We start from the raw sequence: 25686 nt of genomic DNA, 5'->3' as shown, positions 1-25686 counted from the left end.
GGGTTACTCTGGGAAAATCCATAGGTAAAACTGGAGGTTGTACGAACTCTGAACCCAGCCACCTTTCTGCCAGATGAAGAGGGGCCCCCAGACCATAACTGCCTGGAGGATGGGTAGAGGCCTTCCCCACCCGAACTGAAAAGACAAGGGAAGTAACCAAGGCACTCCTGAGAGACATTATTCCCAGATATGGAATGCCTCTGACCATCGGGTCAGATAATGGGCCGGCATTTGTGGCTGAAACAGTACCACAGGTGGCAAAAGCTTTACAGATCCGATGGCAACTACACTCTGCTTATCGCCCTCAAAGTTCAGGGAAAGTAGAACGCATGAACCGGACCCTTAAGCAGACCCTGGCAAAGTTACGTCAGGAAACTGGCTTGCCCTGGATGGACATGTTGCCGGTGGCCCTCTTCAAAGTGAGATGCTCACCCCGAGCGGGAAGAGGATTCTCGCCATTTGAAATCTTATATGGAAGGCCACCTCCACTAATCAGTTTAAAAGGAAACACCAGGGAGTTGGGAGACTGGGAATTACACAAACAATCACAAGGACTGGGGCTCACTATGTCTCAGATACATAAATGGGTCACAGACAGAATACCTGTGTCCTTAGGTATAACAGTACGCCCCCACAAGCCGGGGGGCCAGATGTGGATAAAGGACTGGAAAAAGGAGCCTTTGAGGCCCGTATGGAAGGGCCCCTATACTGTAATTCTAACCACCCCCACTGCTCTTAGAGTAACAGGAATAGATGCTTGGATCCATCATTCCAGAGTTAAACCAGCTGGCCCAGCTGACGACCGTGGAGAGTGGGAGACTGCCCTCGATCTGGAGAGACCTCTTCGCCTGACAATACAGAGAAGGGACGACGATCTCAAAGCCCTGCTCTGACCACACCGGAAGCTGGTCAGTCAACGCACGGCTGAAGCTTGAGGAATCAGCTGCCTGTGAGCCCAAGTGGAAGGAGGGTTTCAAAATAAGCATTCGCATTGACGGAAGAGGCCTTGACCCTGGGGCTGTGCTACATTTCCAGAGAATCACGTTTGCGCTCCAAGCTGCCTCTCACAGCGTCTTTCATTCCTTTTATGAAGCGATAAGAAACACCCCACCTCCCATTCTGGCCACAACTAAGAACTTGTTCTTAGCCCTGGCAGAAACTCTTGCACAAACTCTCAAGGTCTCCTCTTGTTATGCATGCGGGGGAACGAACACAGGAGACCACTGGCCTTGGCAAGCCAGAGAACTGGACCCATTAGAGCCTCATAATGAGACTGCATACCCCCAACTCACCAATGGGGTATGGCTCCTCCAGAACTGCTATTATAGGGAGAAAAATTGTCTTGCGAGGCGGGGAGGACGGTTTAATGTTTCAGCTGCAAGCCTAACATGTTTAGGCCTAAGGTAGTATAATCTGACTGCCCAAAAGACTCAATGGTGGTCGTCCTCCAATCGCTCAGAGCCCAAGCCTAATCCCTTGTCTAACCGTTCCCACCTTCAACAAGCATGGGAAGATATCAGTACTAATAGCCAGTGGCGGGCACCAAAGGGATTATATTGGATTTGTGGGAAAATGGCCTATTCCATACTCCCCCCCCCCCACATTGGGCTGGGGCACGTGTACTAGGAACAATCAGACCTTCCTTCTTCCTGCTCCCGCTGTCACTAGGGGAGCAACTGGGAGTTCCTATATATAGGGCACAGGGTGCCCAGAGAGACCGGAGGGCTCTCCAAATTGGAGACTGGAAAGAGGATAAATGGCCCCCAGAACGGATAATTCAATATTATGGACCTGCCACCCGGGCAGAGAATGGCTCTTGGGGACATCGCACCCCTATCTATATGCTGAACCGCATCCTCAGGCTACAGGCGGTTTTGGAACTTATAACAAATGACACTGCAAGGGCCTTGACTATATTGGCCCAGCACCAAACTAAAATGTGCAGTGCAATCTACCAAAATCGCTTGGCCTTGGATTATTTACTTGCTTCTGAAGGAGGGGTTTGTGGAAAATTTAACTTAAGTAATTGCTGTCTACAAAGAGATGACACCGGAAAGGTGGTAGAAGAAATTGCTGACCGCATGGCTAAACTAACCCATGGACCTGTACAAACTTGGAAAGGGTGGGATACAGACAGTCTCTTTGGCAAATGGGTCTCTTGGTTGGGAGAAATTAAGACAATGGTCGGAATAGTCATGGTTATACTCGCAGGGTTCCCTTGTACCTCTGCTGACAAATATTATAAGAGGTTTTATAAAAACCATGGTTGAAAGAAAAACAGCCTCCCACCTGCTACTTGTTAGAGGCTACCAAAGGGTTATGACTGATGATGATCTGTAAAGGGTGCAGATGCACCCTGAACATCAAGAGGGGGGGATGAAATGGAGTTTTAACTAAAGAACAACCTCCCCCCCCCCCCCCCCCCCCCCCCCCCCGCTAAGAAGGCAGCTGCAAGCCTTTCCAGCTGTGCTCATCACTATGCCACCCTTCTTGTAATAATGTAACAACTGTGTGCTCTCTGTCCAGGCCAGCAGCCCTGCTAATCAGGTACCCAGCATTGCTTATCAGTTCTGCTTCTGTTACCTTGCTGGCTCGGTTTCTTAGGGAGGAACACTGTCTGCTTGGGGATGGGGGAGGTCCGGGATGCTTACATGGGAAAATCAACACCTTGTAGTGTATAAAGGTTACTGAGAACAAAGACCTGGTGCTCAGACTCCGGAGGTGACTCCTCTGAGCCCGCACCGGTGCTGAAGAAACCTTGCTTTTCCGTATCTCCGAGTGCTGTTTGTCTCCTCCCGTTGCCACAGTTTTGGCGGTTTCCGAAACAGCAGCATGTGGAGGTTCCCAGGCTAGGGGTCTAATTCGAGCTACAGTTGCTGGCCTACACCACAGCCACAGTCAGCGCCAGATCCTAGACATGTCTGTGTTCTACACCACAGGTCATGGAAATACTGGATCCTTAACCCACTGAGCGAGGCCTGGGATCCTTAAACCACAACCTGATGGTTCCTAGTCGGATTCATTTCCGCCGGGGCGCAATTTGTACTTCAACCCTGTCTTGCTTAATTGTATTCTGTTATCGTGTTTTAAACCCCCTAAGGGAACTTAGTTAATTATTCAAGACCCTTCCCCCCACCCCATGGCGCATCTCACTAAATGAGGGAAGTGAGGCACAAGGGGGGTCAGTGGCTAGTCAGAGGTATTGGGAGAGAAAGGCAGAGCCCCTGGCCCTGCCTTGCAGGAGGAGGCACTCACGCCCCAAAGGAATACAGAGGCCAGTCCCATAGCACTTTTATTTTTCAGGCTGACATACAGGCTCACACTTTGGGGCTCACACTCTTTTAACAAAGCTTCATTACAGAACCCAGAAATGCATTCTGAAAAGCGACTAGGTAGCTAAAATGTATCAATGTGCACAAGGAAAAGGAAAATGCAGCATGATCAGGCTCCTAACACAAACCGGATGGCTTCAACCCAAACTGCTTTTTAGTGTCCTGACCTCACACATCTCTTAGGTAGCTTACTGTAAACCTTTGGTAAATCGTGACGTTTATGCTCTAATTTGACTTACGACAAATATTTTCCCTTGTGGACTTTAAAAGCAGACATCTTAGTAGGTGCGGCTGTGGCTGTGGCTCAGGTTCCATCCCTGACCTGAGAACTTTGATATGCCCCGAGGGTGCAGATAAAAAAGCAAACATTCTCAGAGTACATAGAAAGAATTGGCCAGACTTTTTTTTTTCTTCTGCAAATATTAAGTTTTTTTCTGGTTTTTTTTTTCTAATAGGAATAGGTGAAAATTCCCATGATAAATGCCTTGACATTCCAAGTACTTGTCTTCTCAGTACCAGAGAAAGCCGCGCTATTTTTTCTGAAAGAGAAGCCAGGGATGGTTTCTCTTTACAGGTGTTTTAACTTCACAAGAGATTTTTAATAGCACTTAACTCTTTTTTTTTTTTTTCTTTTTAGGGCCTCACTCATGGCATATGGTGGTTCACCAGGCTAGGTGTCAAATCAGAGCCACAGCTGCTGGCCTACACCACAGCCACGGCAAAGCAGGATCTGAGCCTTGTCTGCAACCTACACCACAGCTCCCAGTAATGCCGGATCCTTAGCCCACTCAGCGAGGTCAGAGATCAAACCCGAAACCTCATGGTTCCTAGTTGGATTCACTTCCGCTGCACCACAACAGGAACCCCCCAATAGCACTTAACTTTTGAGGTAAAGAGCTTTCCTTTAACTTGTACCTTTAATTTAAGAAAATAGACTCTAATTCTGACCATATTATATATACACCATATTAAACATTTGTAATTTTTTAAATCATCTGTATCATGGTATAAGATCCTACCAAATCTTTTTTTTTTTTGTCTTTTTGCCTTTTCTAGGGCCGCTCCCGCGGCATATGGAGGTTCCCAGGCTAGGGGTCCAATCAGAGCCGTAGCCACTGGCCTACACCACAGCCACAGCAACACAGGATCCGAGCCACATCTGCAACCTACACCACAGCTCACAGCAACACCGGATCCTTAACCCACCGAGCAAGGCCAGGGATCGAACCGGCAACCTCATGGTTCCTAGTTGGATTCATTAACAACTGTGCCACGACGGGAACTCCATGATCCTACCAAATCTTTTTAGACAATTAATGACATGGACATCAAACTCTAAGTTGAAGCAGGCTTCTACCAGAAAGCAATCTCTTGAATTATAGATGGAAATGAGAGAGATATTGTAGAGATCAGCCTACTGCTCAAGCAAGATGACTCTGCTTGCAAAAGTTCTATTAGGCAATGCTGTAACTCCAAATACCAAATATTATGAATGCTTAAAATTTTCAGAGTTACGTTAGGGGGGCCAAAAGATAAATATGTTTATTGTAATTCAACTTTTTCGGTGTGTGCAACATTTTTTTTGTCTTTTTGTCTTTTTTTTGTTGTTGTTGTTGCTATTTCTTGGGCCGCTCCCGCGGCATATGGAGGTTCCCAGGCTAGGGGTGGAATTGGAGCTGTAGCCACCGGCCTACGCCAGAGCCACAGCAACGCGGGATCTAAGCCGCGTCTGCAACCTACACCACAGCTCAGGGCAACGCCGGATCCTTAACCCACTGAGCAAGGGCAGGGACTGAACCCGCAACCTCATGGTTCCTAGTCGGATTCGTTAACCACTGCGCCACGACGGGAACTCCGTGTGTACAACATTTTAACACTAACTTCAGTGAGCAGAGGACTCTTCGTATCAGGCACACATCTGATTGCACATATCAGTTAACACCCAAGGACTGACTAGAAAGAATAAAAACAAATTTGCTTGTCCCAATTGCTCTCTACAGATTACACACTTCTGATGGGTTGTTTCTTTAATAGGTTTTTTTTTTTTTTTTTCATGAACCAGAATACCTTGTTAAAAAGTCGTAGTCTTAGAAACAGAAGACTTCTATTTAGGGCTTGGTTTTACAGGATATTTTCCAACACCGGGACACAATATGCCCCAGCCTCCTCTTGCCTGAGAGAGATGAGACTTTGGGGAAAGTGACATATTCCATGTTGTACTGGGTGTGGGATGAGGAAGAGGGGAGTTGGAAAACTTTCTGTGCCATTTCTAAATGGTACTCTGGCAGGTGCAAAGAGCATCTGACGTGGCCCAATTCAGATTCACCCAGAGTGGATGAGGCTGAAGGAATTCCTTTTTTTTTTTTCTTTCCCCTGGCTTTTCTAGGGCTGCACCCACGGCACATGGAGGTTCCCAGGCTAGGAGTCCAATCGGAGCTGTTGCCACCAGCCTACGCCACAGCCACAGCAATGCCAGATCCAAGCCTCGGCTGCGAGCTACACCCTAGCTCATGGCAACGCTGGATCCTTAACCCACTGAGCGAGGCCAGGGATTGAACCTGCAACCTCATGGTTCCTAGTCGGATTCTTTTCCGCTGCACCACAACAGGAACTCCTGAAGGAGTTCCTTTTATTAGTTACTGTGGTAGAATTTTTAATCCGCTTAAGACCTTGTGGGTCTTTGAAACCCCTTATCACAGGAACGCACAAACAGATGCTGTGCTTTCACTATCTGGAGTACTGGAATTTGTGCTGAGGAGTGGGAGTGGGTGAGTGAAGCTAGGAGGGTGGCCCTTAGGACTGGGTGCCCAGGCGGCATTTCTGCTGCTCATTGCTTCTGCCCCTTGGCCTTCCAAACTGCCCTTGTGACAAACTGCCAATTCCCTCCTCCTGGTCCATTTTTCTCTTCAGGGGTTAAAAAGAGAAAAAAAAAAAAAAAAATCCTTGTCGTTTTTTAGCCAAACCAGCCTCTGGGTTTTATTCCACATTACGATTAGCGTTAAATGCATCTGTTTTCTCAGCCTTACATCCCTAGCAATGCTCTCTCTGTATCACAGATTGGAGTTTGTGGCACTGCTCAGGCAAATTCCAGTGTGAGATCTAAGGTGTTTTCCACATTTCCTTATTTATTGCCCTGAAGAGGCTGGGGCCATTTAACTTGTCACTACACCTGTGGTTTCAGCAGTTTATGCTATGATCTCCTGCCTTCAGGAAGATCAATTTTAAAAATAAATGCAGATGTAGGCTTAGTAACCTAAGTATATAAGTAAAGACACTATGTTTGATTCCTTGGCACCAGCATGAATTTGTGGCCAAATGTCCTTTATAAATATCAGGTTTGACAGTAAGTGTACAATGTGCAAATGTGCTTTTTCTTTCAAATGATGATTTTTTTTTTTTTAAACTTCTTACATTTGAAGTTAGAGCTGCTACATACTAACCCAGTCTCAGGGCTAACTGGCTCAAAACCTCTGTGCCCAGTGATGCCACTTGACCCTCTCAGAGGGCAGTGTCAGGGTCAGGGAGCTGTGCAGCTCCCTCCAAAGCCAGCTCTGCTACGGGTCAGCAAGCAAATTCCAAGGGATAGACAGGATTAAGGGCTCCAAAGAGGATTCCCCAGCCCTCCCCCAAAGGAGGATCAAAAACTCTGGTCTAGTTCTGGAACAAAAATAAGCTCCAGCCAAGGAGAAAGTGCCTGTTTAGACAGCCTGTGGCCCTTCCCAAAGCTTGAGCCCCTCCCAGGCTGACTGGGCAGAGCCCTCTTCAATAGGCAACTGTGTGCAGAAGTGTGTATTGGAAAGCATTTTGCCTGAACTTCTATTTGCACACTTTCCTAAGCTTAGGATTAAGGTAATAACAACTGCTTACATCTTTTTGCAATTTGTTTCTTGTCCAGGAAACAAAACCAATACACACACACACACACACACATCAAAATAGCCCCCTTCTCAACACTTCATTTCACCTCCCCCCCCCCAACTGCCCCACTCAGAGAATGGGAATCACTGACAGGGGCGAGAGGATCAAGCCCAGATTCAGTGTAAACACGCCCCAGCAGCACAGGCGGTAACCTATTAACTTGGAGGAATCTCGGGTCACTGTGGACGGTTTTCTATTAATAGGGGATAAAGCTCCTGCATACATTAGCGATAATGCCCTGCTGGCCCGCGCAAAATTAACTCTTCCGGGGCCAGCAAGAGGAAGCCATGTTCTGTCCCAGCAAATGTGTGCTTGAAACGTGCCTATACCTACACGTACAGGCACGAGAACAGCTCCCCTGAAACATGCCACATCCCACTCCCACCCCTAGTCCTGGCAGTCGCAGTTGTTCTTGGAGGGGTGCCTCCAGGGAGGGAGCGGTAGCGTTGGGGGGCCGTCGGGTGCAGGTCAGCTCAGCTTCGCCACGCACACGGCCAAGGCCACAGCCGCCAGCAGCACGGCGCTGAAGATGGTGGCAGCCAGGGCCTTGCTCAGGTCGCAGGGCCCGGTGCGTTGTTCTATGGACACGCCGCCCACAGAGGACACGCCCGCGCTAGCGCTAGAGAGGAGCTCGGCGCCCGCCGCCTGCCGGGCCTGCACGGTCCAGCGTGGCACGTTGACTTTCATCTCCATGTCCTGGATCATTTCGCCCACCTGAAGGATCTCCCGCTCCAGCTGGTGCAGGTCTTCCACGTCGAAGTCCCGCTCCGCTTCGTGCCGCAGGCTGCGGACGCTCAGGGCGCGCGCCGCTACGCCCGTTGCGCCGCCTTCCATCCCAGTGCGCACGAGCGGCCGCCGCGGCGCGTGCAGAGGGAACTCGGTGCCCAGGGCCAGCGCACGCCGCATGTCAGCTTCCAGGAGGTCCAGGCAGCCGGAGAAAGCCACCCAGAGGCGCTCGAACTCGGCGCGCTCCTCTGCACCCAGGCCCCGGTCGCGCAGCGGGGCAGTCAGCTGGGCGCGGATGGTCACCGCCAGCTCCTGCGCCTTCCGTCGTGTCTTCTGCAGCTCCTCTCGTAGGTTCTGGGAGTCCGCTGAGCCGCCAATGGTCAGCACCAGGTGGTGGTAGCATGCGGTCGCCTTGTTGAGCGCGTCCAGTAGCGCTTTGCACTCCTCCTTCGCCATGGCGCTGCTCTCCCGCGCAGCCCAGCCGCCTGCGCCCCTCTCAGCCTCACGTCCTCACCGTAGCAGGACGCAGCCAGCCCCGACGGCGTCTCCGGGCCGGGCGGCCCGCGCACTCCTCATGGCTTGAGGGGAGCTTGGCGCGGCAGCTTCGGTCGACAGAGCCACTCAGGACACACGACGTGCGCTTCTGCGGGTTGGCGCGGAGAGGGAGCCCTGTTAGCAGTCTCCCGCCCGCTCCATCTTCCCCAGGTGCCCTCCTAGTTACACGCCCAATCTCTGCGCAGCCCTCGCCTCCATAGTAGCCACCTGCGAAGTCCAAGTTGCGGTCCCCATCCTCCTCCAGTACCCTAGCCAGGGCTAGCCGGCCGCGGAGCCTCGCGATCCGCCTTAGCCGCTGCCAAGGGCGGCCGGGTCGGGTTTCTTAGGATCCGCCCACCCCGCCGGTCTTCGCTAGGCGCTTCCATCCCCAGGACCAGGGATAGGCGGGGCCCTACGCGGGGAGGTCACGTGTAGGCCCCTCATCTCCCCCTTCTCCGAACCCCATTACGGTCTGGAATATTAGCACTTGACAGATCCAACCCTCTTCTATTTTGCGGAAGGGGAAACTGAGGCTCAGATTTAAAAAGAGGGGGTCTAGGTCACGCGACGTTAATGCAAGTGAAGGGGCTAGAACTCAGGGACTCTGACTCTTAGACCCTGCCAGCGACGAGAGTGGAATGCCTCGTAGGACTGGGCACCTTCATCCTCCAAAGCAAGCAGTAAAGGGTGGTCACCTGGGCGGGACGGCTCCCAGACCTCACCATCCCGGCTCCACCGTCTTTCCCGCAGCGGAGGTTGGGCCCCACCCCTTGTGTCAGATCTGCTCTCGGCCCCGCCCCCTCCCGTTCCGGGCACGCGCAGTTGACGGCTCTGGGCTTGTCCAGCCTAAGTAGGAAGTGCTGTGAGCCGAGGTGAGCTCCACCCCCGGCTGGGCGGACTCAGTGATTGCTCTGCGCACACGTCACTCTGAATAAAGACGGCTTCTCATTGGGCTGACCAGGGGCCTTAGGCGCGGACCCGCCCAACGGCGTAGTAAGGGGGTGGGCGGTGGAGCAGAGCCGTGGCGCTGGGTGGTGGTCCCTGAGGTCCGAACCGAGGGGCCGGCAGGTGTTGGCTTCGCTCCGGGAAGGGCGGAAAGTGAAACTATGTAGCCTTTTAAGTAAGTGTCCTCCTGCCTGTCTCCTCCCGCGCCTCCCTTCCCTCCGGCTGGCTGCGCCTCCGGGCCCGGAGGCCGGGCGGGGCCCCGGAGCGGGAAGGGGGAGGGGCTCGTTCCTCTCCTCCGCCGGCGCCCCACGCTCTGCTGGCAGCCCCCAAAGCCCCGGCGCGTCGCCTGGTGGATTGCCCCTTCCGCACTCTCTTCGTCCCGTCCGCAGCTCTGCCTCTCTTGTATGTTTGCGGAGCAAGGAAGGGGTGGGGTTGGCGAAGAATGCGCCCTCTGACCCCACGTCTTCAGGACAGGTCCGTAGATCCCGGATCCCGGGAGCTCAGACTTGGGGGCCGTGGGCAGGGTTGTCGCTCTCTGGAGGCGTCTGTGATTTAAGGGAGATCTGGCCGGGCGATTGGATGGGAGGCCGTGGGTGGGGGTCCGGATCCTCGGGCCGCGGGCAGTTGTGGTACCTGGGATGATGAAAGCGCGAGGGAGAGAGGAGGGTATCCCTGCTTGCCTGCCTCATGGCGCGGGGTCTCCTCTTCCTGCCTGGTAAAGATTACTCCAGGAAAACTCAACCACCCTGAGGTGTTCCAGACTCTGAATCTTTTCAGTTCTTTTCGTTGAAAATGGATTGCCCATAGGCGCACCAGCCAGGCCATGCCGCTCTGGCCACTAATGGGGACGTGGGCACTCCCCACCGGTGCAGGGCCACCAGAGCAAGAAGCGTTTCTTCATTGAGGATTTGGGATATTCAGGGAATGATGGGCAGGGGTGACTGTAGGGACTACTAATTTGCCATGTGGTCTGGGATTTTCCAGGTTTGTGGATTTCAGGGAGAAAGGTGTTTGTTATTGTTGTTGTGCCTCTGGCACGTGGAGGTTTCCTGGCCAGGGATGGAACCTGCATCAGGGCAGTGACCTGAGACTCACCAGCGACAACTACAGATCCTTAACTGGCTGAGACGTTAGGGAACTCCAAGAGAAGCCTCTATTTTGATTAAGAAATGCACCCTCGGAGTTCCCGTCATAGCTCAGTGATTAACGAATCCGACTAGGGACCATGAGGTTGTGGGTTCGGTCCCTGCCCTTGCTCAATGGGTTGAGGATCCGGCGTTGCCGTGAGTTGTGGTGTAGGTTGCCGACACGGCTCAGATCCCGCGTTGCTGTGGCTCTGGCGTACGCCGGCAGTAACAGCTCCGATTCGACCCCTAGCCTGGGAACCTCCATATGCCGCGGGAGCGGCCCAAGAAATAGCAAAAAAAAAAAAAACCCCAAAACAAACCCCCAAAACAAACAAACAAACAAACAAACAAACAAACAAACAAACAAAATGCACCCTCCCACCAGCCCTAAAGAAGAGCAGGTCATTAGCAGGATATTTATGTTTTTAGGTTGCCTTGCCCAGCCTGGTGTTGAGGTAGCCATAGGAGTCCAGAGCGCTGGGCTCAGGGCTCACTCTCATTCAGCAGTTTGTCCTTTAATCAGTTGTTTGGATGGCAGTTTGTGGCCAGGGTTAGGTGGTACTCTGGTCCTTGGACATTCTTCTTTTCTTTTCCTTTTTTTTTTTTTTTTGGCCATACCTGAGGCATGCGGAAGTCCTGGGTCCAGGGCTCAAACCCACCACACAGCAGTGACCAGAGCCATTGCAGTGACAGCACCGGGTCCTTAACTGGCTGCGCCACAAGGGAACTCCACTTGGCCGTTCTTTGAGGTGGACGGTCTCAGGCGTCTATGGGCCAAATGGGGCCTTGACAGAGGAAGAGTCATTTTTAGGACAAAATGGGTAGATGGAAGGAGAGCCTGTCTCTTTGGGGAGCTCTGGGGACAGCTGAGGGAGGTGAAGCTTGCAGAGGCGGGCAGAAGGCCAGGAGTGAGAGCTTCTCTGTGCCAGGCTGAGAAGTTGAGAGTTCATTTGGTCGGGAGTAGAAGGGAAGTCTGAAGATTCCTGCACAGATTGCAGTGTTGGAAAGATCACTTTGTTGTCTTCCACGTGGACAGGTTTGCAGGGGGTCAGGAGGCAGGCCCTGTAGCCCTCAGATGGGGGATGGCAGGATGGGAATGGGAATAGATATTTATTCTAGGCTCTAGTAGGAGGAAAACAGTTGGGGCTCTGAAGCTGGGGAGACACCTTGGGTGAGCTCTCCTCACCTTGGCTTGTCACCTGAAATAATCCCACCTGCTGGTGTTGCTAGGAGAGCTGCAGTAGTGTCTGCATAGGGCTCCTAGTCAAGGTCCTGATTGTGCCTCCTGGTGACACTGGGACTGTGTTTCACTCATGAGGGCAGCTGCTGGGGCTTGGGGCTTCACATGTCTGCCTCTGGTGGTATTTCCGTCAGGGGTCTGTCTCCCTCTGTGTATGAAGTGTCAGGATGCATTTGGTGTCCCGTAACTTCATCCTTTCCTAAAGGAGCAGAGGAATGTGACCATGTGATGATAGATAACAGACTTAGAAAGGATTCAGACCCGAAGAATTGGACCTGATTTGTCCTGAGGTTGCTTTCACATCCAAGAGATGCTCAGAAGTAAGTGGTCCTTGGGAGTTCCTGTCGTGGCTCAGTGAGTAACGAATCTGACTAGTATCCATGAGGATGCATGTTTGGTCCCTGGCCTTGCTCAGTGGGTTAAGGATCCGGCGTGGCTGTGGCTGTGGCATAGGCCAGTGGCTCTGATTCGACCCCTAGCCTGGGAACCGCCATATGCTGAGGGTGTGGCCCTTTAAAAAAAAGGGGGGGGGGGAGTTCCCGTCGTGGCGCAGTGGTTAACGAATCCGACTAGGAACCAAGAGGTTGCAGGTTCAGTCCCTGCTCTTGCTCAGCGGGTTAACCATCCGGCGTTGCCGTGAGCTGTGGTGTAGGTTGCAGACGCGGCTCAGATCCCGCGTTGCTGTGGCTGTGACGTAGGCCGGTGGCTACAGCTCCAATTGGACCCCTAGCCTGGGAACCTCCATATGCCTCGGGAGCGGCCCAAGAAATAGCAAAAAAACAAACAAACAAAACAAACAAAAAAAAAAACAAAGGAAGAAATAAGTGGTCCTTGGAGCTCCTGCCCAGGATACTGGCAGGGAGCAGGGTGCTAGTATCTCTCCTCCAATTCCAGCAACAGGGTGATGGGGTGGCATTCTGAGGGGCACTTGTGCTCCTCCAAACTCCCTTGCTCCCTTGGGCGGTCACACCCCTCTTCTAGTCTGGAGGTCTTCTCTCCTGTGACCCTCCGTATTCCAGCCCTCACTGTGCTTAGCCAGGTCTGAGCACACCATTTGTTAACGGCTCTTGCTCAGTACCTGTGTGCCTGTCTGGGGCCAGCCCCCGACCCTCCCCTCCCTACAGGCAGTGGATTCCCAGCTCCTGTGAGAGAGGACCCCTCTTGGAGCTGGATCTTTCTCCCGCACCTCACTCTCATTTTGTTCAAGTGCACCACAGTTACTGCATGCCTGCAGTAAGCCAGGCCGCCAGGCTTCAAAGTGCTTTGAAGAAGAGCTGTGAGAGATGTAGGGACAGGAACCATAGATGTTACAGGCCAGAAGGACACAAGTGACCCTATTACCATAGGTTACATCATCAGATTGCTTCCATTTGGTATTAAACATCAATTCATAGAAAGTTTTCCCTTGGAGATCCTGTCATGGCTCAGTGGTTAATGAACTGGACTAGCATCCATGAGGATGCAGGTTCAATCCTTGGCCTCACTCAGTGGGTTAAGGATCCGGTGTTGATGTGAGCTGCGATGTAGGTCACAGATGCAGCTCGGATCCCAAGGTGCTGTGGCTGTGGTATAGGCCAGCAGCTGCAGTGCTGATTCCACCCCTAGCCTGCAAACCTCCATGTGCTGTGGGTGTGGCCCTAAAAAGCAATAAATAAATAAATACATACATACATACATACATAAAAAACATCAATGCATAGAAAGTTTCCCTTCCTGCCTTTTCCTTCTGAAGCACACATTAAGCCAGCTGGAGAGTCTTGCCCATCGCTTGAGAAAGATGCCTGATCAGGGTCTTTGATCAGGCCCTGGGAGGTGCAGAAGCAGCCACAGCAGTGAGATTTGGCAGAGAGTCCATCTCTGGGAGGATTCTGCTGAGCCAGGCTGCACGATGTCACCAGATGGTCCCTGACCACCCAGACTCATCCGGGCCGGCTGGACGGTTGAAGACCACAAAACCACAAATGTGCACACTGCCTCAGAAAAAGCCTAGTGTTGGTTTGAGGCCTTGCTCGGCTCTCCTGTTGAAAGTAACCTCAGATAACTCATGTGCAGGGGTATTTGGTATCTATGACTAATTTCACTGGATTTTCTATATATCATCCTATCAGATGCATTTAGGCAGGGGTGCAATTTTTTTTTTTTTTTGGTAAGTAGTTTTATATGAGGGTTCACGCATCTTTCCAATTTTATAAGAAAAGGTCAGTTTGCTTTGCATGTTTTTTTTTTTTTTAGGCTGTCTGGCGGCATATGGAGCTCCTGGTCCAGGATTAGTTCTAAGCTGCAGCCTCTAAGCTGAAGCTGCGGCAACAGTGGATCCTTAACCCACTGTACCAGGCTGGGGATTGAACCTGGGTCCCAGTGCTCCCAAGATGCTGCCAATCCTGTTGCACCATAGCGGGAGCTCCTTTGCATGTTATTTTGAAACCAATTCTTGCAGATAAACTTGTCGGGATGTTAAATTATTTTTAAGCATGTACCCCCTATATAAGGATTCAGCTCTAGCATTAAACATTCTTTCTTTCTTTCTTTCTTTCTTTTTTTTTTTTGTCTTTTCTAGGGCCACTCCTGCAGCATATGGAGATTCCCAGGCTAGGGGTCGAATCGGAGCTATACCTGCCAGCCTGTGCCACAGCCACAGCAACACCAGGTCCGAGCTGCATCTGCGACCTACACCACAGCTCACGGCAACGCCGGATCCTTAACCCACTGAGCAAGGACAGGGATCAAACCCGCCTCCTCGTGGTTCAGATACATTAACCACTGAGCCACGACGGGAATTCCTATTTCATATTTTTAACACTGGGACAGAAAGGTTGAGAACAGTGCTGGACAGGGCTCTTTGTTTTGTTTTGTTGTTTTGTTTTTTTCAGGGCTGCACCCACAGCATATGGAAGTTCCCGGGCTTGGGGTGGAATCGGAGCTACAGCTACAGGCCTACACCACAGCCACAGCAACTCGTGATCTGAGCCATGACAGTGACCTACAACACTGGATAGATACTTAATCTACTGAGTGAGGTCAGGGATTGAACCCACATCCTCATGGATACTAGTCAGGTTCTCTTCCGCTGAGCTACAGCAGGAACTCCTCGACAGAGCTCTTTGAATCCCTACTCCTGGACAGAGGATTCAGTCCTTGGCAACTAGGAGACCCATGTCCAAGAGAAAGCAGATGACTTGGACTGAAAAAAATCCTCTGGTTCCATCTCATTTACCAGCAGTGCTTGCTGAGAGTCTTGTGTGTTTATACATTTCACACATTTGAACTGAATTTTTTTTTTTTTTGCCTTTGCCAGTGCCACTCCTGCGGCATATGGAGGTTCCCAGGCTAGGGGTCTAATCGGAGCTGTAGACGCTGGCCTACACCAGAGCCACAGCAACTCGGGATCCAAGCCACCTCTGCGACCTACACCACAGCTCACGGCAATGCCAGATCCTTAACCCATTGAGCGAGGCCAGGGAGTGAACCCGCAACCTCATGGTTCCTAGTCAGATTCGTTAACCACTGCACCATGACAGGAACTCCCCTGAACTGAATATTTAAAAAAAATTTTATTGGACTATAGTTGACTTACAATGTTGTATTGATTTCAGTTGTACAGCAAAGTGAATCAGTTATACGTATACCCATACAGGTTATTATAAACTATTGAGTAGATTTCCCTGTGTCATACAGTAGGTTCTCGTTATTGTCTGTTTTATACAGTAGTGTGTATATGTTATTCCCACCTCCTAAATCCTCCTTCCCTCCCACAGTTTTTTTTATGACTTGGATTTTTTCCATTATAGTTGGTTTACAATGTTCTGTTAATTTCCATTGTACAGCAGAGTGACCCAGTCACACACATATATATATGTTCTTTTTCTCACGTTATCCTCTGTCATGTTCCATCACAAGTGACTAGACATAGTTCCCTGTGCTATACAGCAGTCTCCCACAGTTTTAAAAATCTGAGTTTGTTTCTGTTTCATAGATAAGTTCATTGTGTCATATTTTAGATCCCATGTATAAGTGATATCAATATTTGTCTTTGTTTGACTGACTTCACTCAGTATGATAGTCTCTAGGTCAATCCATGTTGCTGCAAATGACATTTCATTCTTTTTTATGGCTCAGTAGTATTCCATTGTATATATGTACCACCTCTGGTTTATCCATTCATCTCTTGGCAACATTTAGGTTGTTTCCATGTCTTGGCTATTTTAAATAGTGCTGCAGTGAACATTGGGGTGCATGTATCTTTTCAATTTATGGTTTTGTCTGGGTATATGCCCAGGAGTGGGATTGCTGGATCACATGGGAGTTCTATATTTAGTTTTTGTTTTTTTTTTTTTTTTGCCAGGGCGGGGCATGAAGGAGAAAAAGACAGCTTTATTGCTTTTCCAGGCCAAGGGGGCCACAGCAGGCTAATGCCTTAAAGACTGTGCCTCCCTTGGAAGGGATTATGAGATGGTTTTATAGTCTGAGGAGTGGAAAATAGGGCCTCAAATAAGGATAAGGATCAGAATCAGCAAGCGCGTATTGTCTTTCAAAGCTGGTGTTTGGTGGCCCCAGGACTGGTTCTGGTGGTCCTCCTCCTTCCCAGGAAGAAGATGCTTCATCAAGTAGTTCTTCCTTTTATTGGGGGTTTTAGCTCTGCAGAAAGCCTCAAATATATTCTGTATATTCCTCGAGGAGGAACCAGGACCCTGCCCCAAGGCTGTGCTATTGTCTCTTGACAGCTCCTCCCTGGTGTCTGCATCCCCTCCCTTCCCTGATGCAACTGCCCTTTGGAACTCAGGGAAAGTCATGGAGGCTGAGGTTTATTCCCTAAAAACAAGACATGGAGGACCCAGAAAAGTTGTGTGTCCAGGAGACTCACAGGGCCCTGCTCGGTTATAGGCCCCCCACGCCCCCGCTTTTCTTTGCAACTCCTCAGTCTTGAAGAGAACAGGCGTTGAGCAAGAAAGGGAATATTTGGGGTAGAGGTGTTAATCATAAACTCAGCCAAGGGACTCGGTTTCAGGGGCTATATTTAATTTTTTAAGGAACCTCCATACTGACCTCCATAGTGGTTGCACCAATTTACATTCCCACCAATGGAGTAGGAGGGTTCCCTTATCTCCACACCCGCTCCAAAATTTATTGTTTGTAGACGTTTGGATAATGACCATTCTGACTGATGTGAGTTGATACCTCATGGTAATTTGGATTTGGATTTCTCTAACTAATTAGTGATGTTGCGTTCCCACCATGGCCTATCGGATTAAGGATTTGGTGTTGCTGCGGCTGCAGTGTAGATCACAGCTATGGCTCTGATTCCACCTCTGGCCCGGGAACTTCCATATGCCATGAGTTCAGCCAAAAAAAAAAAAAGGTGATGTCGAGCATCTTTTCGTTGTTTTTTGGCCATCGGTCTTAGATCTTTCTATTTAAATCCAATCCATTTTGGATTGGACTGTATGTTTTCTTGGGATATAAAGCTGCATGAGATGTTTGTGTATTTTGGAGATTAATCCCTTGTGGTCCCTTGAACTGAATGTTTTGGTGCGACAAAACATTCCCTTCCCTTCCTTTTGCTGCCGTTCTCTGAGCACTTTATTGGATTCTTATTTTTTCTCAGAACTCAGTTTCTCATCTAGTCAAAAAAAGTTTACTCGTGAGTCTTCTGTGCCCACAGAAACCTGTTCCTGCTTCCTGACCCTTTGGCCCTGCTCTGGTCACTGCCAAGAATGCCTCCCGCACTCCCCACCCCTGCTGCTCCCTTCTCTGTGTGGCCCTTTCCTCTGCTGGCACTGTTCTGGGTGGTGCTGGTTGTTTTTTAACTCTTCTGGTGCACATTGCTTGTTTCCCAGGTAGGTTGTTAGTTCCTCCATCAAAGTCCGTCCTTGTCACCTCCATCTTGGGCACAGGGGTGGTTGGTGCTCTGCCAGCATCTTGTTCAAGGAGCAGCAAGAGTGTCTGTCCCTTTCCTAGCTTTAGTCTGTCCATATTGCATCCTATTTCTCCCGCCATTTTTCTCCAAGGCATGTTGAACCATCTGTGTTGGGAATCAGGAAGAATGTTTTCTTGTGCCTCTGTCCCAGCAAAATTATATTCTCCCGTTGTTCTGGTAGGGACTCATCAAAGGATTATCTGGGCTCCAGTAATTATTGAATTCAGCAATTCAAATATCTGAATTGTTGCAGAGCTGGGGCCCAGAGAGGGATTATATGGAGCCATTTTCATGCTAGGCTCTTCTCCCTAAGAGGATTTGCAGGATGCTCAGGGGCCTTCTTCAGGCAGTTCCCAGGAGGGCCTGCAGCCAAGACCGCTCAGGCCGGCCCAGACTGAGGGAATTTGATGTGGAGCCTGTGTGGCTGGCTGGCTGTCATGGGAACTTTTTCTTTAGGGGAAATGAAGTGTGGAGTCTGTGCATCCATGGCTCATGAAATAACCCCTAATCCAGGCATATTTATTTTACATCATGAGCATGGTGGTTAAAGGGACGGATGTTAGAATAAATTCGGACCTCTAACTTGAGGTCTCTCTAACCTCAAGTTGGCCCGCTGACCCTCAGATTCTTCATCTGTGATATGGGGCTAATGATACCTATGGCTTTTGTGAGCATTGAAAAGAGATGAGGATGTATAGAAGTTATCACAGTGCCTGGACCAAGGATGCTCTCAAATGGTGGCTGTTTTTAACATTAGCCATAAAGGATAAAATTTATAAGGCACTAACATATACTGTTCTGATGTTTTCTCAAAGAGCCATTTTGGGACATTGTTACATAATGAGAAAGTAATTCAGTTTTTCACTCATATTTCATTCATCTGATTCTATCAAGGATACATTTACTTGATGCTCTTTTTTTGTTGTTTTGCTTTTTAGGGCTGTACCTGCAGCATATGGAGGTTCCCAGGCTAGGAGTCTAATTGGAGCTACAGCTGCTGGCCCACACCAGGGCCATGGCAGTGCCGGATCCAAGCCTTGTCTGCGACCTACACCACAGCTCACGGCAATGCCAGATCCTTAACCCAGTGAGAGAGGCCAGGGATCGAACCTGCAACCTCATGGTTCCTAGTCAGATTCCTTTCCGCTGCGCCACGATGGGAACGCCCCTTGATGCTCTTTAATAGTTGCCAATTTTCTCTTTTTAATGAAGAAAAGAGGCCTCAGGCTCAAGTTCAGAACTTTTGGCGGCCACGTTTTAAATAATATCAGTTGTTTTTATAATCTTTAAGATTACCTTAATGGGAAGTGATACTGTTTTTCCTTTTAAAGTAGTATTAAGGGTTCTTTTAAAACTAATTTTTAGGCGTTCTCATTGTGGCTCAGCGGATAAGAACCTGACATAGTCTACATGAGGACACGGGTTCAATCCCTGGCCTTGCTTAGTGGGTTAAGGATCTCGTGTTGTCGTAAGCTACGGCACAGGTCGTGGATACAGTTTGGATCTGGTGTTGCTGTGGCTGCAGCGTAGCCCTGCAGCTGCAACTCTTATTCAACCCCTAGCCTTCCATATGCCACAGGGGCGGCTGCAAAATGAGAAAAAAGAAAATCAACAACAACAACAACAACAACAAAAAACCCTAAATTTTCAATGGGAGTAGATGTTTAAAGGAAAATGTCAAATATTAATGGTAGAGCCATTGTGTACAATTGTGAACGTTATTTTTTGCACAGGTGCCCAGCCCTGGGGAGGGGAGGTATTGGCAAACTGGGCTGATATATAGCCTGTGAGCTACTTACTAAGCCACGCGCCCTCGCACAGGACTGGGAAGATGGGGTGCCTTTTTCTACTTGCAAAGGCACTCTGTGGGTCCGCAGTAAGAGGAGGCACATTGGTGTGCAGTATGGCAAAATTAGTGAAGGTGGCATGTAACTGGGACTCCTGCAAGACAGGTGTTCATATTCTGCATTCCACAGACTGAGACGGGAGCTCAGAGAGGTGAAATGACATGGCTAGGACTCTGACTTCTTTTCTCTGCCCCTTTCGCATGTTCCTCTCTAGTAGTTCAATAAAACGGATGTATGTTAGGGGGAGCACACCAGGGGCATAAGAGGCCCCATTCGCAGTAGGAGCAACTATATATAGAATATAGAAATAATCTCTAATGAAAGTAATATATGACCTGCAATCTTTATGGAGAAAATTCAGTTGGAGGACATAGGAGAAGATGTGGGTGGAAAGGTGTACCATATTCATAGATGATGAGATAATTATAAAGGTGTTGACTCAGAGTTCCCAGCATGGCACAGCGGGAGTGAATCCGACTAGGATCCATGAGGATACGCATTTGATCCCTGGCGGTGCTGAGTGGGTTAAGGATCTGGCATTGCCGTGAGCTGTGGTGTAGGTCGCAGAGGTGGCTTGGATCTGGCATTGCTGTGGCTGTTGTGTAGGTCGCAGAGGTGGCTTGGATCCCATGTCACTGTGGCTGTGGTGTAGGCCAGCAGCTGTAGCTCTCATTAGACCCCTAGCCTGGGAACTTCATATGTGCAGGTGTGGCCCTAAAAAGACAAAAAAGGGGGGGTGGCATGCCAAAATAGTAGGATTTCCTTAGATCCAAAAAGCACTGACCAGCAAGGGAAAGACTGACAATTTCAACCGCACTAAAATCAAACACTCATTTCTGAAAATACTCATTTGGTGAAATCAAGAGGCACATCACAGATTGGGAGAAAAAATATCTGCAACATCTTTTTGTACCCAGTTATTTAAAGAACTACTTGTTGTAAGAAAAAGGCCAATAGCCCATTAGAAAAGTGGTCAAGGAGTTCCCTTCATGGCTCAGTGATTAGCAGCTCTGACTAATATCCATGAGGATGCAGGTTCGATCCCTGACCTTGCTCTGTGGGTTAAGGATCCAACATTGCCATGAGCTGTGGTGTAGGTTGCAGACACGGCTCAGATCCCATGTTGCTGTGGCTGTGGTGTAGGCTGGCAGCTGTAGCTCTGATTTGACCCCTAGCCTGGGCACCTCCATATGTCGTGAATGCAGCCCTAAAAAGCAAAAAAAAAAAAAAAAAAAAAAAAAAAGCAAAAAGAAAAAAAAGAAAAGTGATCAGAAGACATGATAAGGTAATTTATAGAACATAAGGAAATGATGTTAAACTTCATTAGAGCATTCCTACTTAACTTTTCTGTATACTTAAAGTATTTCACTAAAAACACGCATATGTTTTGTTTTGTTTTGTCTTGGCCGTGCCCTGTGTCACACGGAAGTTCTGGGGCCAGGGATCAAACCCACACCGCAGCAGTGACCTGAGTCACAGCGGTGACACTGCCAGATCCTTAACCTGCTGAGCCACCAGAGAACACCTGCATATCTTTAAAATGTCATAATTTTGGATGTAGGATGTTCCAAGAGCAGCCATTTGTACTTGTGCAATGACGTGGAGTTCAAGATTTTCTGAAAGTAATTTGTACATTTAACCAGTAAAAAAAGTCATCTTGGAATTGGTAAGTTATCTTTGATCTTTCCTGATAGGTAGATCTATAGTGTAGAATAATACACGTCAGGGCTGCTTTTTTAGAAATTGCCAGATCAGGGAGTTCCCGTTGTGGCACAGTCATTAAAAATCCCGACTAGGAACCATGGAGTTACGGGTTCGATCCCTGGCCTCACTCAGTGGGTTAAGGATCCAGCATTGCCATGAGCGATGGTGCAGGTCGCAGACGTGGCTCGAATCCCAGGTGGCTGTGGCTGTGGCGTAGGCCGGCGGCTACAGCTCCGATTTGACCCCTAGCCTGGGAACCTCCATATGCCACAGGTGCAGCCCTAGAAAAGATGAAAAGACAAAAAAAAAGAAAAAAAGAAAAGAAATTGCCAGATCAGGACTTTAATGTATTATATCCACCCGAAAGTAGTCATTTATTGCTTTTTCCTCTCTTATCCCAGGAGACTCACTTCGCCCCATCTGAAGTCCATATGGCTCTGTATGATGAAGACCTCCTGAAAAATCCTTTCTATCTGGCTCTTCAAAAGTGGCGTCCTGACTTGTGCAACAAGGTGGCCCAAGCCCATGGCATCGTAAGTACATCCATCCCGAGGGTTGTCCTTCTCCACTAGGCGTGGACCAAGCAGGGCTGACAAGGCAGAAATGTGGTAGACTTCAGTTTAGTTTAGAGGGAATCAGGTACAGACCTGCTCTGTGCAGCAAGCCCCAAAGAATGCTGGGTAAATTAACGAGCAGAGAAGGAGCCCATGGCTGCTTCCTCCAGGCAGCCTCTTGGGATTGCACCCGCCCAGGGTGTGGTCCTTTCTCTAACTCTCAGCCCCAGTTGTCAATGGTCTCCGGTATTCACCTCTGTTTCTTTTGTTTCTCTGTCGACCAGGAGGTCTCCACGAGGGCAGAAATTGAGTTCCTCCTCAGGGCCTTGAAAGTCCTCACCTGTGAGGTGGGTGCTTGCTCCCACAGAAGAGGGGAACATGTGGAGACAGGAGCTGGCCACCTTCCAAGGCATTTCCTAAAGGGAAAAAGCTGAGAGAACTTTTATAGCAAAGAGGCTGCAACCTCAAAAGCCTACAGGGGCAGCCCGGTCACAGGAGTGAGAGAAGAGAGAGCCCTTAGCCTGGTCCACTGCTGCCTAGATGAGGGCAGGCCCCGCACCGCAGGTCTTTCTGGCTCTCATCAGGTGTGGGTCCTGCCTGCACACTGTGGGGTTCGGCAAGTGGGGCACCTCTGCGCCACCCGTCTGCAGCAGGGCCTCCTCTTTGTGTGTGCGGCCTTCTTTTCTTCTCATGCTTGTGTTCCTGCTTCTCTGGCCGAGGGATGCAGCCTCCCTTGGGGTGTCCCCTGGCTGAGGATTTGAACCAAAGGCCAAGTGTGTTCAGCTCAGGTTTCTCTGCAGACCTGGAACCCACTTTCTCTGTGCCCAGTCCCCACCTCTGCCTTCAGAAACCTGAACTTTTTTGAGTCCCTTCTGGTTTTTATCATCATGATGATTTTTTTTTTTAGGGCTGAACCCCGGCCTGTGGAGGTTCCCAGGCTAGGGGTCGAATCGGAGCTGTAGTCACCAGCCTGCATCACAGTCACAGCAATGCCATAAAGTTCATTATGTAAAAATATTAGAGAATACAGCTGCTTCCCAAAGAAGAGAATAAAAATCCCATAAAGTTTGTCAAAGGCATTCACTGTCATGCATTCATTTCACAGTAGTTATTAAATGCTGCTCTATGCAAGGCACTGCTTTTGGTGCTGGGGGTTCAACCGCAATATGAATATGCAAACCTGTCTTTACCCTCACGGAGCTGAAATTCTAGTGGGAGAGATGGTCGCACTCTGAGTCTATATTCACTGATGATGGTTGTGGGAAGTATCACAGGATAAAAGGTTAGGATGCCAAGCCATCATGTTGACTGGGAAAGCCTGACCTAATTTGGAAAATATTTCTTTCCCATCATTGTTTTACAGGTTTTTTTTTTTTTTCTGTCTTTTTGCCTTTTCTAGGGCCACTCCTGCGGCATATGGAGATTCCCAGGCTAGGGGTCTAATTGGAGCCACAGCCACCGGCCTACGCCAGAGCCACAGCAACGAGGGATCTGAGCCTCGCCTACAACCTACACCACAGCTCACGGCAACAGCCGGATCCCCAACCCATTGAGCAAGGCCAGAGATCGAACCTGCAACCCCATGGTTCCTAGTCGGATTCGTTAACCACTGAGCTACGACGGGAACTTCTGTTCTACAGTATTTAAAAAATATGTATTGAGCAGGACCTCTCCCTTGGTGCAGTGGGTTAAGGATCTGGCATTGTCACTGCTACAGCTCAGGTGCCTACTGTGGCATGGGTTTTATCCCTGGCCTGGGAACTTCTGCATGCTATGAGTGCAGCCAAAAAACAAAATATTGTCTAGAAAAGAGTGTGTTATCCTATGTAACTTTCTCTCTCTCTCTCTTTTTTTTGACTTTTTTTTTTTTAACCTCCGAGGCATATGGAGTTTCTCAGGGTAGGGGTCAAATCAGAGCTACAGCTGCCAGCCGTAGTAACAGCCACAGCAACGCGGGATCCAAGTCGCATCTGCAACCTACACCATAGCTCACGGCAATGCCAGATCCTTAACCCACTGAGACCAGGGATCAAACCTGCATCCTCATGGATGCTAGTCAGATTCGTTTCCACTGAGCCACAACAGGAACCCCCCCTCTTGCTTTTAAAATGCGATGCTGTGTAATGCTGTTATTTCTCTTAAATCCCTTGGGGGATCTGTCTGTCTTGCTCGCCACTGTGTTACCAGCACTTAGCATGGGCTCCTGTCACCCACTAGGTGTTTTTCCAGCTGCAAGTAGGGAAATTCCACTTGAGCTGACTTTAGCAAAAGCAGTATTTTGAGTAAGAGCTTCAGCATCTTAGTCACCTTCTAGGGATAAAGGGGAGACGCTTCTTAGGCTGTGTCATCCTGAGTTCCCAGGGGTGCCTTAGGCTCGTGAATCCAGCTCCCCTGAGATCCATGGGGAGCTGCTTGGGGCCCACCCCGGGCAGCCCTGAGCCTCATTCAGTGGACTTGAGACTCAGCGAGGCCAACTCTTCAGCCCAAGGTCAGCTGTGGAAGAAGCGTTGTCCTGCGCAACCTGGCCAGATTTTTTTTTTTGTCTTTTTGTCTTTTTGCCATTTCTTTGGCCACTCCTGTGGCATATGGAGGTTCCCAGGCTAGGGGTTGAATTGGAGCTATAGCCGCTGGCCTACGCCACAGCCACAGCAATGTGGGATCTGAGCCTCGTCTGTAACCTACACCACAGCTCATGGCAATGCCGGATCCTTACCCACTGAGCGAGGCCAGGGATCAAACCTGCATCCTCATGGTTCCTAGTCGGATTCATTAACCACTGAGCCACGATGCATTGAGCAGAGCAGCTGGTGACCACCATGAGACCCAAATTCACATTTCAGGTCGAGCCTGCCCCATAGACAGGTCTGGCACCCTGAGACATCTCTGATGGAGGTGGCAGCCTGGGACAGGAAACTTTCTGTGGCTGGTATTACAAACTATGATCACAATTTGGGTTAAAAAAGCATAGAAGACTTCCCGTTGTGGCACAGCGGAAACAAATCTGACCAGGAACCTTGAGGTTGCGGGTTTGATCCCTGGCCTTGCTCAGTGGGTTAAGGATCCAGTGTTGCCGTGAGCTGTGGTGTACGTTGCAGGCGCGGCTTGGATCTGGCATTGCTATGGCTCTGGTGTAGGCCAGCGGCTGCAGCTCTGATTCAACCCCTAGCCTGGGAACCTCCATATGCTGTGGGTGCATCCCTAAAAAGCAAAAAAAAAAAAAAAAAAGCATAGAAAAAAGATGGGAAGGAAACCATGTTCATGCCGTGTTTATCGTTCAGGTCGTGAAATGACCTGTGATTTTGTAGTTCCTTTTCTGTACTTTCCAAACTGTGCTTTCTTCATCTGGAATCATTGCTGAGCCTACTGAGGACAGAGGGGGCACCTAGGGTGGCTGGTCGGGGGTGGGGTGGGGTGGGATTTGGAACAGGGAGCCCAGTGGTGTGGGAGTGAGCCCACCATTCTTAGGTCCCAGATGGAAGAGACTGTGGTACCTCCTTCCGCTAGGTGGGGAGCCCCCGCTTCCATCACAGCGACAACACATCAACCGCGGACACTTCAGCCAGTGATGCCAGCCAGGCATCCTCTCTGCCAGTGGGTCCCCAGGGCCATGCCAGCTGCAGTGTCTCTGGGAGCATCCCTTTCTGCAGAAGGTGTAGGTTACGCACCTCTTTCGTGTTCACCCTAATTGGTTTTCCCCCACAGGTCTTAGTACCCTGCAAGGGAAGCCTGGCGAGCAGCATCCAGTCTACTTGTCAGTTTGAGTCCTACGTTTTGATTCCGGTGGAAGAACACTTTCAGACCTTAAACGGAAAGGTATTCCATTCCTTTCTCGTGGGTCCACCAGG

The 25686-nt window shown here is 49.7% G+C and overlaps 2 protein-coding genes across 5 annotated transcripts in view; one reads left to right on the top strand and one right to left on the bottom strand.

Annotated features, from left to right (window-relative positions):
- Positions 1–6616: 6616 nt before the first annotated feature.
- RGS9BP (regulator of G protein signaling 9 binding protein) lies at positions 6617–9273 on the bottom strand. Its single transcript, XM_047790459.1, has one exon. The coding sequence runs from the start codon at positions 8430–8432 to the stop codon at positions 7719–7721; it is 714 nt and encodes a 237-aa protein (XP_047646415.1). The 5' UTR covers positions 8433–9273; the 3' UTR covers positions 6617–7718.
- Positions 9274–9495: 222 nt separating this feature from the next.
- The window catches only part of ANKRD27 (ankyrin repeat domain 27), a 58908-nt gene continuing 42717 nt past the window's right edge, over positions 9496–25686 (top strand). For 2 of the 4 annotated variants that reach the window (XM_047789739.1, XM_047789737.1), the window contains exons 1-3: positions 9496–9630; positions 21689–21820; positions 25544–25654. In XM_047789739.1, coding sequence (XP_047645695.1) covers positions 21719–21820; positions 25544–25654 — 213 coding nt within the window. In that variant the 5' untranslated portion in view covers positions 9496–9630; positions 21689–21718. Of the gene's footprint in view, positions 9631–9689; positions 9930–21688; positions 21821–25543; positions 25655–25686 lie in introns of those variants that run through there. The other 2 variants (XM_047789738.1, XM_047789740.1) reach the window with 2 other exon arrangements.

The sequence above is a fragment of the Phacochoerus africanus genome, chromosome 8 (genome assembly GCF_016906955.1).
Source record: "Phacochoerus africanus isolate WHEZ1 chromosome 8, ROS_Pafr_v1, whole genome shotgun sequence".
Taxonomy (NCBI): Eukaryota; Metazoa; Chordata; class Mammalia; order Artiodactyla; family Suidae; genus Phacochoerus; species Phacochoerus africanus.
The sequence above is the reverse complement of the archived record's forward strand: the minus strand, read 5'-3'. Positions and strand labels throughout refer to the sequence as shown.

Excerpts from the sequence above, each read along its gene's own strand:
- RGS9BP (XM_047790459.1), bottom strand. The coding sequence starts at position 8,432 with ATGGCGAAGGAGGAGTGCAAAGCGCTACTGGACGCGCTCAACAAGGCG.